The 13310-nt window shown below is 43.3% G+C and overlaps 1 protein-coding gene across 2 annotated transcripts in view; it reads left to right on the forward strand.

The window, feature by feature from the left end:
* atp10a (ATPase phospholipid transporting 10A) overlaps positions 1-13310 on the forward strand; it is a 52751-nt gene that overhangs the window by 7644 nt on the left and 31797 nt on the right. For both annotated transcript variants that reach the window (XM_050054570.1, XM_050054572.1), the window contains exons 3-6: positions 1217-1302; positions 8175-8281; positions 8371-8502; positions 8677-8807. In XM_050054570.1, coding sequence (XP_049910527.1) covers positions 1217-1302; positions 8175-8281; positions 8371-8502; positions 8677-8807 — 456 coding nt within the window. The remainder of the gene's footprint in view (positions 1-1216; positions 1303-8174; positions 8282-8370; positions 8503-8676; positions 8808-13310) is intronic.

The raw sequence follows: 13310 nt of genomic DNA on the forward strand, positions 1-13310 counted from the left end.
ATCCTAACAATATGAGGCGGTCTTTGTGGAAAAAAAGCTTGTTTAGTGGACTAACTTTGCACTTGAAGGTTGCCCGTTCACTTACGTTTTAACAGGTCTGACGCTACTATGCGCCCCGGCTGTATCTAGGCTAACGGCTAACATGCTAACTATTATTTTCTATGTCACTAGTCACTTGAAACAAATTTAGGACGATAGGAGACAGGTTGAAATAAACCGAAATTTCCCTTTAAATTGTCTTAAATTCAGATTAGCTGGGTCTTAAATATTTTCGGTCACATTACCGTGAAACTTTCTGCAGCCTGACAGACCCAATGACGAACATGACAAAAAGCTCAAGGTGTCGACCTGGCCTCCAAATCTCCCACACCCCGTTCTGATTGAGCATCTTGGGATGTGCTGGTACCCCAACTCACAACTGACAGGTCTGAAATGATCCAAAGCCAGCACCTTGGTGCCAAACACCACAGGACACCTTCCAGAGGTCATGTGTCCATGCCTTGACATGTCAGAGACAAGTCCGATCCAGGGAGGCCTCACTGTAGATTAAGGGTACCTCTGAGGTACCAGCACGTCCCAAGATGCTGGATCAGATTTGAATCTGGGGAATGTGGAGGCCGGAACGATGCCTTGAGCTTTTTGTCGTGTTCATCAGGTCATTCCTGAGCAGGTTTTGTGGTGTGGCATGGTGCATTTTTCTGCTAGGGGGCCACTGCCATCAGGGAGTACTGTGCCATGAGGGGGGGTACAGCAGCCCACAGCAGTGTTTGGGTGGGTTAAGGGCGTCAAATGGCATCCACTTGAATGCCATGACCAAAGGTGAACAACAAGCACCTCTTATTAACTGCACCTCAGGTCATCTGGAGGGGTAAATAATAAAATACACTAAGAGGAGTCACTCCATTTGGGCCACACAAGGTAGATCTTTTTGGCATCAATGCAATTAATTGACTTTTACACTCAGACTACTTGCCAGTTTATCTGATACAGTCTAATACAACAGCTCAGTTTTTGGTGGAACTTGAGGACGTTAACTGGATGATAATTTCCGAGGCTGCTGTTTGTGATGTTGTTTAATTGTGTTGCACTTTGTTGAGCCATATTTCTAATGTTCAGGCTAAAAAAAACACCTCTTGGTGTAAGTGCATTTAAGCCAAACTGAGAAGGGTGCTGTCTACTGCCTGAATAATCAGCAGGTGTTTTTGTCTGTTTGCAGGATTGTGATTTTGACCCCTTGAAGTACAACGGCATCATTGAATGTGAAAAGCCCAACAACGACCTGAACAGATTCCGAGGCTACATGTGAGTGCTCAGCTCTGTGTGGTGTGTGGTAGACGCCTGCCCATCTTGTGGCGGGAAAAACAACTGCTCTGAACCCAACTTTGTTAACTCACATTCAAGGTTTCAAGTTTCATTTTCATTTCACTGTAAACTGATGCAGTCGTTTTGAGCAATGTTTAGCTCCAAAATGGAAATAATGTGAAACTGTGGTCTGTCAACAAGCCAGGAGTTTCCAACTTATAATTATGACTTAAACAGTTTTTCCAAGTCGAGATTACGATTTTGCCTTCTTGGGATGTGGTTGCAGGGTTTTGCCTGTTTGACCATGCACGTTTGAAGATGCGTATGCTTCCTCACGACCAGAATAAACTGCTGCTCTTTGCTCATTACTGAAGCTGTAGACTGCTGTGCCAGCCTGAGGATTCAACAACAGCTTGGCCTCACTCTCAGCTGATTTCCTGTCTTATACCTCACTTCCTTTTTGTCTGTGTTTGTAGTAGAAGTGCTTGAGGGTGTGTTTTGAGATGCAGTGGACATATTGACAGAGATGGGAAAGCTTGCCTCATCATATCCTGTTGCCGTACTTTGTCCCTCTCCCTTATCAGACACGTTTTAGCTCATTCCTTTACAGTCTGTGGCTGTTGTACTAACCAGTATGTGAGTAGTGACACCTGTTCATCTACATGTAGTGTTTCATACTGGTCATCCAGCTTTGATGTCACACTTCAGTGCCAGTTTACTCACCAGAGGTACTTCTAAGCCTGTAGTAGTTTGACCTTTTCTGTGGAGCTGTGTCAAGTGTGAAAGTAACTGTGATGATGTCATCAGGGTTATCTTAGCTTGATTTTGGAAACTAAACATTTGGTAGTGAAGATTACAAACTGGAGGTGTGGGAATTGAAAGACATGGGCATTTGCTAGTTGAGTTGGACTAATGAAAGATACTTTTGAGTTGCTTTATGGGAAATGTAGGATCCAGTGTTTTTGGAGCTTGATCCATACTACTACACATGTCAAGTCTGCCTCTTTGATTTTAACGTTTTTATCAGTCTCTTGAGAGTCAAGTCAACACTAAACTGCTTGAATATCCTCTAGTTTTTTACTTTGCACATTATTCAAAGTCTCTGTGGTTGCCTGGCAACTTTATGGTGATGACAAAACTCCAGGGCCCGTATTCACAAAGAATCCTAAGACTAAAAGTAGCCCTTAGTGACGTCATTTTAAGAAAAATCTTAGAATTCCTCGAATTCTAAGATTTTTCTTAGAATTTTCCCTTGGTAAGATAAAAGTTATTCACAAAGCATCTTAGGCCTTAAGAGAGCTCCTAAGGTGAAAAACTGTTAAGAGGAGGGAGGAGGACTTTTAAGAAGCCTAAGAGTGTCTTAAACAGAGAAGATGGCGGAAAGACAGAGAGGAAGGAGAGATATTCTCCGTATATTGAACGACAGTGATTTAATAAGACGCTACCGGCTTGATCGTGCAGGGATAATGTTTGTGGTTGACCTCATCAGGGATGAGCTTACTTTTCCCACCCAGCGTAGTAACGCAATAACGCCCGCTTTGGATTGCAGCACGTACCAGCGCTTCTCACACTCATCGCTTGTGCGTAAAAGGAGAGGGAACGACGCATTGATTTGTCGGGCAATGCGCTCCCAAGTCTGCCTCTTCCCTTGTGCCGTGATCCCGGGACCGAATTTCCCTCTTAAAACTCCTTTGTTCTCCTCCACGAGCTGTGCCAACAGCAGGCACTGCTCTTCTGTCCAGTTCGGCTTTCTCGTTCTTTTTTTCTCCATTTCATTCGTTGTTTTGGTCATTCTGCCAAATCAAACCGCTTTTTACAAGGAGGCCAGCAATCACAGTAATTGCTGACAGCTGAGTCTGCGTCCACCATTAATATCAAATAGATTAAGCAGTAAAATTACCAGCATGGCGAGTAAACATAACAATAAGCAAATCAATATAATAATCGGCATGTGAATGAGGTACGTTCAAACATTTTGAAGCTGTGTAACAATTAATTTAATTTTGCTGAGTTTCATCATCATGACATAAAATTATTTTCACGATTACACATTACTTAATACAGTCTAAGTTCTATGATCGGTTCATTTCACTGTCCATTCATTACTAGGAGCACTTTTTTTTTTCTTTTTGTAACAACCAATCACAGCTTTTAGAAGACTGCGTCATACCTAGCAACGGGGTCAACCACACCTCCTCACTAAGATAAAAGTTTCTGTCCCCTCCTTGCTCTCAGAAACTTCCTGAATCACTGTTAAGCTAAGATTCCTTGCTAGGAATTTTTAGGCTAAGTTAGGAGCTCCCTGAGAGGACTCTGAGAATCTTTGTGAATACGGGCCCAGGAAGTCACTCCGCAAATAATTCAGCACATAAAACCACAATGTGACATTTAAACACTTCAGTTTAAACGAGAGATATCTCGTGTTTTATCTCATAACCTCTTTTTAGAGGTTCTGGTAGACAGATTTTGTTCCCTTCTGACAGGCCCCTGTTTCTACCTGTTTCTAGTCTTTATGCTTAGCTAGGCTAACTCAGTGGTTCTCAACTGGTCCTTAGTCTTTGACCATGTGTTTGAGCTAGTTTGCATTTAAGTCCCTTTGCCACTTAAAAATAAAAGCTCTGTGCCGGAAATTCACTGTACTGGAAAATAAAAGTATGTTGTTGTTTTTTTGTTTTGTTTTGTTTTTGTTTTTTTTTACAAACTTGACACGTTTGCGAGTCACTTGCAGTCCATTCAGAATGGACCCATGGCCCACTTTTGGACCGCGACCCACCAGTTGGGAACTACTAAGCTAACTGTCTGTAGCTTCATATTTATGTCCACAGATGGTGTATAAAGATCGACGAGATGACCGCTCCCCTAAAGGGCTTGGCAGTAGCGGTTGCCATTACCGTTTTGAGATATTGGCAACCAATTCTTTGCCTTTGGTTGCCATCAGTGGCAACAAATTTTTAACATAAAAAATGAGAGAAAACAGCAAAACGTGCACCCCAGAATGATTCTTTTTTTGTTACTTGTTGCATCAGTGATATTTATGTTTTGCTGTTGCAGTCAGAACTAGAACCAGACAATGCTGCATGTACGTTACTCATGTGTGCACAGGCTTCTGTTTTAGAGTCAGTGACACTCTGTACAGTATCAGACAAACATTACAGTTTCTGTAATACTCTTTTAAACATTCTTTTATGTCACATGTTTATTATTGAGCTGACTGTATAGTATTTAATTACTCAAAATATGAGGTGACTAAAAATGGCAACCAGATTTTTAGTTTTGGCAACCAAAAGCCGATGCCAGCGCATAGGATCCATACTAAAAATGTACGCACGGACAAAAGCCAAAAATGACATGCGCCAAAAAATATTCGACAATTTCTACACATAGGCTTCCACCTCACCATCTGCGTCGTCAAGTAACTGTCTCTAAAATGTTTGTAACCATGGGTCAAAGTTTCTCCCATCAAGTCTGTTTTTATAGATCACAACTTTTCCCTGAGAAGTGGCGGACCCCTCTTTCAGGCCTCCTTTTGTGCGTACACCATATTTCCAGACTGACAACCACTTTTAAAAGCTAGTGTTGATCCCTGTGAAGCCAAACATACTGATCGCTTCCTGGTGGCCAGCTACAGTGCAGTAACCAGCCCCCTCCATGTTAGATGGAACATGAGCCAAACTAAAAAATCAAAGTACACGTTAAATACATTACTCCAAGGATGGATTCTATCATTTAAGGTTGTTCTTGTCGTGCTGATGTATGTTGAAATTTTGGTTTGGTTTTGATTGCTTTTGATGCTATAAAAAGGGGCTGTGATGTCATGATAGCTCTGATTGACTAGCGATTGATACGAGCAGGTGGGACCTTGATACCATGGCATCACCAGTGCAAGATGGCAGCGCTCGTATCGGAGATATTTTGACTTTGTTTTTATGTAGTCGGAGGAAGTGGTGACGCACCATCCATCTTTATATACAGTCTATGGCACAGACGTGAGAATGGTGTCAATCTTCTCATCTTACTCTCCGCAAAAAAGCAAATACCATTTCCCTAAACGTTGAACTATTCATGTTTATCAGTGGGATGCAGCATGTTCGCTCCCTGCTGTTGTCAGAGTTTTCAAAGACCTGGATTTCTGTCAGGTGTGTCGGCTCTGTCCTTTCATTGTGTCTCCTCACTGAGACGATGAGAAACGTCCTCTTGGCTCACAGTAAAGCAGCCGGGCTGACCAGCACTCACATGATTATGACATTTATTCTTTGCCCAGAAGGAGACCAGATGCTGCAGGTATTCAGTTGCCAGGCTACAGTGGATCACAGGGCACAGTGGCGGGGGTGGGGGGTGGGGGGGTTGGGGTGGAGGGCAGTTGTCTCAGCAGTGTTTTATTACATTACGGCCAATGGCACCCAGTCTAATCTCACTACCGCTCTGGGAGAGAAAGCACTCTGCGTCTCAGAGTGTTATCAATTTCTTGAACGGTGTGAGCTATGAACTCAGACGAGCTGTGTGTGAACTACGGCTGCTCGGAGCTCAGGGACACAGTTATCAATCTGTAGCGGTGGTGACGTGTCAGCCTGTCAGAGGCCAAAGGATGAACTGTTTGCAAACACGCTGACAGTTGTGTGACTTTGACAGAAGCTACAACAGAGATGATTAAACGCTGCTTCCAGCTGAAGGTTGTGGGGCCGTTTAACTTACTCACTTGTAATCCTTGATTTAGTAATGGGATTAAGGCTGACATTAAAAGCTCAGCGCCCCCCACAACAGGCACATTTAATACAGCTCAACATACATCTCACTTTAAGTTAAAAAGCCTTTTCTAAGAGGGTTTAAACTTCCTTGGTGGGCTGGCTAAGAGCTGAATGCAGTCTTTGTACGACATCGACGCTCCAGATGAGCCTGACAAGCTTTAAATTTAGTCTGAAGTGAGATCTGAGGGTCAGCGATGAAGCGGTGAATTGGCTGATTGACTCTAAGCCCGAGGGGTTTCAGTGGAGCGGTAGCACGGTCAGTGCTTCTGTATCAGAGGGAATTTGTGCTGAGATAAGGGCTCCTGGTGAGGGAAGACCACGATGCTTTAGAGCGTGATCGATTGAGGTGCTCAGCAGAATAAACTGATGTTGTCTCGGGGGCTCTGCTATAGAGATACTCTATTTCTCCTGGAGCATCAGTATTTTTCACCTGATTCTGAAGACATCCATGGTCATTTTGCCTTTGTTGGATAGCACTTTGGACCAACTCGTATGGAAGGGCTGGGCAATATATCGATGCTATATCGATATCATGATATGAGACCATATGTCGTCTTAGATTTTTTTAGATACTGTAGTACCATTTCCTGGTTTAAAGAGTTCATTACAGTAAAGTGGTGTAATTTTCTAATCTCAGACTGTTCTATCTGTTCTATTACTCGTCTTTACCCACTAAGTAATTTTATCCACATTACTGGTGTTTATTTATCCGCCCCTTCAGGATCGCAACGATTAACGCAAATTCAACCAATCTCTGTGAATTCTGCGCAATCTCGCAATGTTGTCCAATCACTGCAACTTTTCCGCAGATTTGACCAAGCATTGTAACAACTCCCTGATGTTCTGCACGAAAGCAGGAGTGAACTGTTTTGCACCGTGTGCAACATTGTTGATTAACAAGTTTTCAATTTGTCAGTTTTGTTCATTCATTTTGCCAAAACACACCAAGAGAATGGCTGAAACGTGTGAATAACAGACAAGACAAATCATCATGACAGAGGCTGTTGCATCCAGATCTATTATATGTGCTGAAAGAATCAAGATGAGGTACAGTTAGCGTCAGGGCAGCCCCCCTGAAAGTCAAAGTTTGGAATCATCAGTCGACTGAGTTTCCCTAACCCTTCAGGTCAAGTAGTCTGTGTTTTTTTGTTTGTTTTTTGTAAGTCAGTGTGCAGTTTACTTTTGGGGATGAGTTGGTCCCCAGATTTAGCTGCAGAGTGAGTGCTCTTCACTTTCACACTGCTCTCCAGTACAGGCAGCTGCAGACCCAGACCCAGGGTGAGTCTGAGGCAGCTGCCTGGAGGAAGAGAGGCTTTGCCCGTAATGCTCTGAGACAACGTTATCTTAAGCCTTCTGCTCAGAAGTTGTGAATTTACAGCTCACAGCAGCTCAATACAACACAGACTCTGGCTTTGTTTTGATATCTAGTATCGGCAAAAAATGTTGTTGCTCATTTACAATCTGTTGTTACCACAGAAAGCAAGTATTAGCGTGGAGGGAATGTCACTGTCACCCAGAACGTTAAAACTCTCACACTCTATAATCTATAATCTCTCTCTATATGGAAAAAAAGAGCGACTAGTCTAATATTTGTAATGAATGGCCAAATCCACTCAACTGACTGAATTCTGAGGCGTGTACAGCCTGAATTAGTGTGTTATAAATCACAAACCCCTGACAGTGCAGTTTATTGTCACTTTAACAAGTTGCCTTCAGTTTCAGTGAAATATTGCAACTGTTTTTGCAGTTCTTACTTGTTCCCATAATTTCATGGAAATAATGCCTTAAATGCCTGAAAGCATGGCAGCATGCATTGCAATTGATTAGAAAAGCTGCCATGAAATCAGGCATTTAAGGTCACAGCAGTCCCAAAAAGCCTGTGAAATCCCAAAAGGACTGATTTACAAAACATCTCATTGAGTAAATATTTTGTAACAGTGCCAACGGTCAACCTTGTGATTGCGATATTTGATTTTCTTCATATTGCCCAGCTCTATAAATTAAACTTTATGCTTAAACTTTATTGATTTGTGTTGCACCTTTTTTTGCAAAGTTGCAATACAAGGTTCTAAACAATACAATACATATTAAGATTATAATCATTGTATGCATCTTCTAACCCGACAGAATCCATCGAAGTGGCAGAAGAGATGCACTTTACAAAGAAAACCTGCTGCTGAGAGGCTGCACCATCCGCAACACAGAGGAGGCTGTGGGAATAGTCATTTACGCAGGTTAGCCACTAAAATAACTTTGCTGTAAGCTCTCACACTCTATATCTGACCTCTGACCTGCTGCTGCTAAAACACTGTCTTCCTCACAGGTCATGAGACCAAAGCCATGCTAAACAACAACGGCCCGCGCTACAAGCGTAGTAAACTGGAGAGACAAATGAATGTAGATGTGTTCTGGTGTGTCATCATCCTGCTGGTCATGTGCCTGTTTACTGCTGTTGGTAAGGAACACTTCACTTGTGTTAACCCCTGTTTTTTAAATCAATCTGTTGAGAAATTTAATTTAAAAACCTTCATTTCATTTCTTCATTCCAGACTGTGTTTACTGTTCTGTTTATTTATATCTCCTCGTTGCAGTGTTTATATGAGTTGACCTTGTGATGTTGCTGTTCCAGGTCATGGGCTGTGGATGTTTCAGTACGGAGATAAGAGACCTGTGTTTGACGTTCTTAGTCCAGAGGGGACGGACTTATCACCCATCATGTCAGCCATTTATCTCTTCCTCACCATGATCATCGTCTTTCAGGTACGAACCAGAGAGAGGCTTAAAGAAACAAAGGCCCAGATAAAGACGGAAACAGGACCCAGTATGATTAGCTTTGAAATGTTTTATCCCACTGTACACAAGCATGGTCTTAAATCAAAACAGCGGCAGTTGCTATTTCTCTCCCTGTGGGTGTGTGACCTCTAGATCTTTATCGTCATGTTTCATCTGGACGAGCAGTGAGGAAGCACTCGCTTCATACTGCAAAATAATCTCTCTAATACAAGATGAAGAAGAGCCTCCTGACAGCTATTGATTTGTTTGTTTTAGATTTTTTGGTCCGCTTGCTTTCAGAACGTCGGTGAACATGTCACCCTGTCCCATGTCAGATGTTGTCACTTTAGCAGCGAATGAGAAGTCAGTGATTGGTTCCACTGTACAAACAGCGACTGTCTGAGGTTAGAGGACCTACCAGTATTGGCAGACATTGCTTGATGCCCTCTAAAATAAACACATGACTCTCCAGGCACATGGAGCCTGAACTGCCCTCCCAAGAGCTATGACTCATTTCCCCGGAACCACTTTCCAGAAATGTTGCATGGAAATGTCTCACTCGAGATTACACCAACATTTTTTAAACAATGAAACGTAAACCCAGAACACTTGTATATAATAAATCACATTATTAGGAAGGTGAACAATGGAAAAGTTAACAGAAAATTACTGTAGCTATCGTAATCAAGTGTTTATCCATAACTTTCACTGTTTCCAGTGCGTCTTTACTTCCAGCTTTCTATTTTAACCATTTATTCAACATTTGTCGCGAACTGTTTCAACTTCTGCTCGCTTACTAACTGCACTGAAGACGAATCGATGAAATGAAAGATGTAAGGCTTTCAACTATGTACACAAAAGACGTATTTCTCTCATATTTTGGTCCAAATTTGTCAAAAGACGATCCCTGTCCCTGAGCATTAAATGGAGAGATGTCAGAGTCGGGGGGCTGCCCATGGACAGGTGCCCCAGGCAGTTTGAGATCAGTACCTTGATACCTCAGGCAAACTTGCACCTTTCCAGTTGCCAGTCCGTGCTCCATATTTGGTCCGGATGCTTTAAGCCCTTTTTAAACAGGAATCGTGCAGATTTGCAGGAAAGCCCAATCAGTCTTCGTTCAGCAATGGCAGTTTAAAAGCAAAATCGGGGAAAAACCTACTTTTGTTTATACAGAATGCGCCTTTTTTGGGGCAATGGGGGGCGTGAGCAAGTAACAAAACGTGTAGCTCAGCGTGTGACGGAAACAGTGACGTGGGAGGGAAGCTGCAGCTGGTCAGTCCTTTGGCGATTCTCTCATAAGTCGGCCCGTTCTTCACCGTCCCCGTCATCTGACGGTTAATGGCCTCTTCGTTTGCGAGGGCAAGGAGGGCGCACAATTCCTTGTCTTCCCAGTTGCTCATCTTTACAGTGTCTGTCAGGTTTGCGTTTCCCTCTTGCTACTAGCTGCTCACTAATTCCTGCTATCAGCCGTTTCATGTTTATCCACCACCAGTGGGTCACACGTGCGGCGTCATCAACAGCTCCTCCCACAAGTCTTCAACAGCCCCTCCCGATGTGGAAGGCCGCCTCTATCTGTTTAAACTAAAAGGGTTCCGCCAATATGTCTACCCTACGAGGCAGAAAATTGGGCACCTCGGATCAACTCGCCAGTCCGGCTCTGTGTGTCTAAACGCTCGCAGCTTGCCGGCAAAACGGCCCAACATTTGCGGAAAATCTGCCAGTGTAAAAGAGGCTATAGACTGAGCTACTGCTGCCCCTAACATCTATGTTAGCCAGTATTTCTCCTTTTCCAAGATAATCCATCCACCTGACAGGTGTGGCATATCAAGATGCTCATTAAACAGCGTCATTACTGCACAGGTGTGCCTTGGGATGGTCATAATTAAAGGCCACTCCAAAATGTGCAGTTTGATCACACAACACAATGCCACGGATGTTGTAAGATTTGAGGAAGCGTGCCATTGGCATGCTGACAGCAGGAATGTCCACCAGAGCTGTTGCCTGTGAAGTGAATGTTTATTTCACTACCATAAGCCATCTCAAATGTCGTTTACGTGAAACAGCTGATGCAACAAATGGTTTGCACAACCAAAGAACATTTGCACAAACTGTTAAGGCCAAAACACACCGGCAGCGTACGACGCGCGTCAAAACAGCCGCCCCCATTATTTTCTATTTACAAACCCACACCGGCGGCCGCACTGCGGCACTTTACGCTATTGTCCTATTTTTCCAGCGTCGTCGCCCTTGAAAAAGCGCTATTTTGTACTTCCCAGCTCCCGTGCAATAGAAATGCGGTTGATGCCCCGCAGCGTGACGCTTTTTGTGTGTGTTGGGGGCGGCACTTGACTCGCGTCAATGACGCCGCTGTCATATGACGCCGCTGTCATATGACGCCGCTGTCATATGACGCCGCCGGTGTGTTTTGGCCTTTAGAGACCGTCTCAGAGAAGCTCACCTGCATGCTCGTCGTCCTCACCAGGATGTTGACTTGGCAGCAGTCCGTCATCGTAACCGACTTGAGTGGGCAACTGCTCGCCTCCAACTGCATCTGGCACTCGTAGTAATGATGCACTATAATATCGGCACGTCATCAGTATCGGCAGATAAAGGCCGATACGACAGGCCGATAGGGTCACACTTTAATCACTTGACTTTAATGACTTACAATTGGTCAAATTAGACCGGCTGTGGCTGTTACCAGGATTGTCTCAGAGAAAGCATCATTCAAACCTGTTAAAGGTAAGATGACTGCAGCGTTTTTGTTTGACAAAGTGATATAAAAATAAATATAGCATGTTTAACATGTAACCTAAAGTGTTGTTTTGAAAAGCACTTTATTTTGTGTCCGCATCTGCCAGTCGGCCCTCACGATGAGAGAAGGCATAGCAATACATTAATTCTCATAATCAAACCAGTCTTCAGTGAAATGATACCTCACAATAAAGGAGGCATAACAAACATATATGCGAAACTGTGTCAATTGACATTTATAGCAACTATGAAACACTTGAAATCAGCCTGGCAGGACGACCTAGATAAAGAGATTACAGAGGAGCAGTGGTAGACAGACCAGTTTATACGAGACATGGCCTCCTGCAGTTTAGGTTAAACCTCACTTGAACTAGTCTAAACAAAAACTCAGAGGATATTTCCAGATGTAGGTCCTTCATGTGACGCTGTGCCCTTGTAATGGTATCATTAGCTCATATCGTTCTGCAGTTGCTTGAGGGTATCACATTATTGGAGCAATATTTTTCAGACCTTATCAAAAATTATACAAAGACCTATTGACTAAGATCCTTTGACGGGGCTCTAGGAATTATAGACTTGCATTTCTGACAAGATGGCATCCATCACCCTCCTATTCTTTTATGTCTTTTTTTTATGCCTCTGTGCTGGCGATAGCCATGGTCGAAGGCATTATGTTTTTGGGTTGTCCGTCCTTCCATCCCATTCTCATGAACGCGATATCTCAAGAACACCTTGAGGAAATGTTTTCAAATTTTGTTCAAACGTTCACTTGGACTCAAAAATGAAATGGAAAGATCAAGGGTCAGCTTCACTGTGACATCTAATGTTCTGCATTAAACACCTTTCTGGCCATTACTCAGCGTCATATCGAAGGAACAGAAGGGGAGACATTTGGTCAGATACTGAACTGGTGACACTGATTTTGGGTGTCCACCTTGAAACTGTGTTGGTTGTATAGATCTGTGCTGCTGGGAGGAAGATTCCTGGGGGGCTGGTTCTGTGGCGCTGGCTTGGGGTCTGCTCTCCCCTGGTGGAGTGGAGGGTGGCCGGGTTGCCAGGGACAGACGGCTCCATGTCATGGTGTTTCCTCTCTGGTTCTTCCGTGCTCAGCCTTATTTTTTCTTATTCATTTATTTATTTATTTGTTTATTTATTTATTTATGCATTAGTGGCGTTTGGATTTGGTTACGGCAAACGGACGGCAATCTGAAATGGAATGAAGCCCAGTCCATCACTAATCAAACTGAGTGTGTTTTACATTCCCTCCAGTTATTTGTGTAGCTTGTGAAGATGCTGTGTTCGTACCTCTCTTTGAACTGTCTGATATCTTTACTTTGTTTGATTTCTTATCCCAGTGACGGAGTGAGGCCGTCCTCTCTGGTGTGGAGATGAGTCCTAAACACAATCACATGATCCCGCGATCACATGACGCTCCCTCCAGTGCTCTCCCACAAATTGATATACGTATACTTTTCAGAGTGGTGTGAAAACAATGTTGTTACACATTTAATCTACCTCTAAAAGGGAAATTTCGGTTTATTTCAACCCGTCTCCTATCGTCCTAAAATTGTTTCAAGTGACTAGTGACATAAAAATAATAGTTAGCATGTTAGCCGTTAGCCTAGATACAGCCGGGGTGCATAGTAGTGTCAGACCTGTTAAAACGTAAGTGAACGGGCATACTTCAAGTGCAGAGTTAGTCCACTAAACAAGCTTTTTTTCCACAAAGACCGCCTC

This window comes from Epinephelus moara, chromosome 10, assembly GCF_006386435.1.
Source record: "Epinephelus moara isolate mb chromosome 10, YSFRI_EMoa_1.0, whole genome shotgun sequence".
NCBI lineage: Eukaryota > Metazoa > Chordata > Actinopteri > Perciformes > Serranidae > Epinephelus > Epinephelus moara.